The 3,372-nt window shown below is 31.6% G+C and overlaps 1 protein-coding gene across 1 annotated transcript in view; it reads right to left on the bottom strand.

The window, feature by feature from the left end:
- The window catches only part of LOC115034704, a 3,019-nt gene extending 170 nt beyond the window's left edge, over positions 1-2,849 (bottom strand). Inside the window, exons 1-3 of the mRNA XM_029492061.1 lie at positions 2,221-2,849; positions 1,918-2,154; positions 4-307 (exon numbers count right to left, since the gene is read on the bottom strand). Of these exons, the coding sequence (XP_029347921.1) occupies positions 4-307; positions 1,918-2,154; positions 2,221-2,306 (627 nt within the window). The 5' untranslated portion in view covers positions 2,307-2,849. The remainder of the gene's footprint in view (positions 1-3; positions 308-1,917; positions 2,155-2,220) is intronic.
- Between the last annotated feature and the right edge of the window lie 523 nt (positions 2,850-3,372).

Here is a 3,372-nt window from a genome sequence, read left to right as displayed (position 1 = left end):
GACTATAGCCATTAAAACAATTGAAAATTTTTTTAGATAGCAAAAATTTCTGGATCCACTGTTATTGGGAGATTTTATGGTGACATGTTTCCCATCAATGCTACCTATACAATTGGGGAATTGCCATTTTTCGTAAAAACCTCGTGCAGATTCTTCCCAAATGTTAGTGGTAGGTTCAGGCATAAACATTGGTCCCATAACTTTAATAATAGACTCACTGACCTCTGTGACAATATTACTAACAGTAGAAAACCCAACACGAAAACTATGACCTATTGTCGAAAATGAGTCACCAGTGGCAAAATATCTAAAAAAAATTAAAAATTGTATAAGATATATTTTAAAGTTAAATATTAGACAGATAAATTATAAAAAGTAAAATATTTATTTTATTTAAGAATATTAATTTTTTTTTAAATTTATATGGTTGTGTTAGGAGAAACTTTAAAAACAAAGTGGAAAAGTTTAAGAGATAACTACCAAAAATATTTAAGGGCAAATAAGACAACTACTGGTCAAGCTGCAGGTGCTACAAAAGGAAAGCACTTGGATACATACAAATATTGGGCCTGGGCAAATCATATGGAGTTTTTAAAACCACATTTGAGTTTTGCTAAGTATGTATTTCTATAAATAAATGAATATTTTTAAAAAGAAAACTTTAATTAGGTATTAAATTAATTGTACGTTGTTTGTGATAAATAGGACTATGATTTATATGTGTTTATGTGTTTAAAATGCAAAAATGTAATATAATATATATCTATATGAACAAAATATGTAATATGAAAATATTGTCTTAAAAATTAAAAATGATTATAAATTATTATAAACAAAATTGATACAAATGTGTTAAGACTTAAAAACAAACTTTTTATTAATCAATTTGATCACAATATTGTGGATCACCTAACTGCACTCTAAAATGTTCTGTTACACATGCAGACAGTGGCGCAAATAGGGGGGGCTTGGGGGGCTTAGCCCCCTCAAAATCGCTCAATGCCCCCTCAATAAATAACAATTTATATATATTATAATTTCCAAAAAAAATATTTGGGGCTTGAGCCCCTCCTAAAAATTTTTCTTATTTGAGCCACTGCCCACTGCATGCAGATAATAAATAAAATAATACTAAGAAGTAATAATAATGATAAAACAAAACATAATATATGTAAATTATTTTTAAAAATAGTTTATAATTTAAATAATAATATTTAGATAATATAATTTTGTTTTTAGCACAATGTCTAATGTTCCAGTAGTAGATTCCGAAGAAAGGCTAGACATACAGGACAGTATTTATGAACACGAAGAAAGCAATGAAAAAATTCCAGAAAAAGGAAAAAAAAGATCACTCGGACGAGAAAAAGTTGATGTACCAATAGAATCTAATGTCGATAAAGTGTTAGAACATTTGAATAAAAAACAAAAGATCCCACTTGATGCAGTCGAAATGCTTATGTTAAGCCATGCTAAGACAATTAAAACTTTTTCTCCGAGACGACAAGCCATGGCAAAAAAAAATATTACAGAAATTGTTACAAATTTGGAATTGGAACAGATTGAAGAAAATGAATACCGTCAATATTATCAATCATCTCCACAAACATACCAGCCTACAGATGATGTGCAGTCATACCGGCCTACAGATGACGTGCAGACATACCAGCCTACAGGTGATGTAATTAATTTGTCAACTGCTGATCGTGCTAGCAATTATAATATACATCAATTATAATGTATGATTAAAGTGCCATAAAAACTAAAATTGTTAAATTCAAGTATACATTCAAATTAATTAAATTAAACTTATCAAATGTTCTACCCCTAGCTACTTTTTAATTGTACTATTATATGTCAAGTGAAATATAATAATTTGGTTTCGTAAAATAAAGTTATAATATTACAAAATCATACCTTAGTGAAATCGCTAGCCGTTCCGATGGTGGTATTGGATTACGAAAGTTTGTTGGTATTTTTTGAATGTCATCGATAATCCATTCCAAAATTTGATCGAAACACTCTGGAGTCATTCTAAAATATATGTGAAATCTTTCTGGGTCCTTTCTTAATTCAGGCATTAGAGTACAATACTCGCCAGATATCTCTCGTTCCTTATTAATACTATGAACCCAACATTTTCTTTTTTTCTTTCTATAACAAAGTACCTATATTTATTTAATTGTTTTAAATTACAATTATTATATAAAGTAAAAATACCTTTTACGTTCTTCATCATCTGCCACTATTGCTGCCAAAAGTAAAATTTCGTCATCTTCGGATTCTGATGATAAATATACGTCCATTGTATATTTGTACGTAGTAATGGATACACGAATATTATGTGATTTAATTAAAACTTTTTAAACACGCGCCTTCGACAGTCGAACGTGGTATGAAATTATGGTATATGGGTTCGCATGTAAGCAATTACTGCTCTAAGCTCTTATCACAAGATAAAACTAATGAATTATATATTTAGCCATTCAAACTCTATATTATATTTACATATAATTTTATTATTACCTGTGGAGTTCTTAAATATTTATATATATATTTACCTACAGATTACAGTGATGCTTGTTCCTCACCTTCTCCTCTTTCCCTTTTTATTTTGGATCAGTCAATGCAGTTATTATTATTCTACTATACTAGCTATATTAACTATATTATCGACTTCCTAATGACTTACATATCTATTACCCAATCTAATATAATATGATTATTTTCCTATTATTTTCCTACATACGGCCGTACGTCGTACCTACTCGTAATTATATAGTAATTAACAAATAATAATTAATTATATTATTTATAATTTTTGGTTACAATATTGCGTTAAGATTATCGGAAAACACTTTTAAAAATTTAAACAAATTCAAACATTTAAAGTTTATAAAAAATCAGGTCACCGCCACCGCCACCGCGGCAGTGTGTGTGGACTACGACGTCACCGCCACCGCCACCGCCACCGCCACCGCGGCAGTGTGTGGGGACCTTTATGCAATACATGTTATCGGCCTACTACGGTCGGTGATATGCAAATATCGTTGTCGCTGGAGAGTTAGTCGTCCACTGTTCGTCTTCAGTACCGGTGTGTTTGTGTGCGTGTGCGAGTAGTCACCGTCAAAGGGCTCGCACCACACATAATATTACGCGAATCGATTGTTGTGTGTTATCCGCTACGCATTTACCTACCACGCGTAATCCATTGCGCCTGGGCATAAAGCCATCACCCGTGGCTCGTTATTATGTATGGCTGTCACATCGTTTTCCGACAGTTGTTTTTTGCTCATTCGTAACAGTACCTACATAATATCATATTTTATACGTCGCGTTGCGTCTCGTTGTTGCGGCAGTGTTCGTCCGCTT

The sequence above is a fragment of the Acyrthosiphon pisum genome, unplaced genomic scaffold, assembly GCF_005508785.2.
Source record: "Acyrthosiphon pisum isolate AL4f unplaced genomic scaffold, pea_aphid_22Mar2018_4r6ur Scaffold_20715;HRSCAF=21915, whole genome shotgun sequence".
Taxonomy (NCBI): Eukaryota; Metazoa; Arthropoda; class Insecta; order Hemiptera; family Aphididae; genus Acyrthosiphon; species Acyrthosiphon pisum.
Note: the sequence above shows the minus strand (reverse complement) of the source record. Positions and strands in the feature narration are given on the sequence as shown.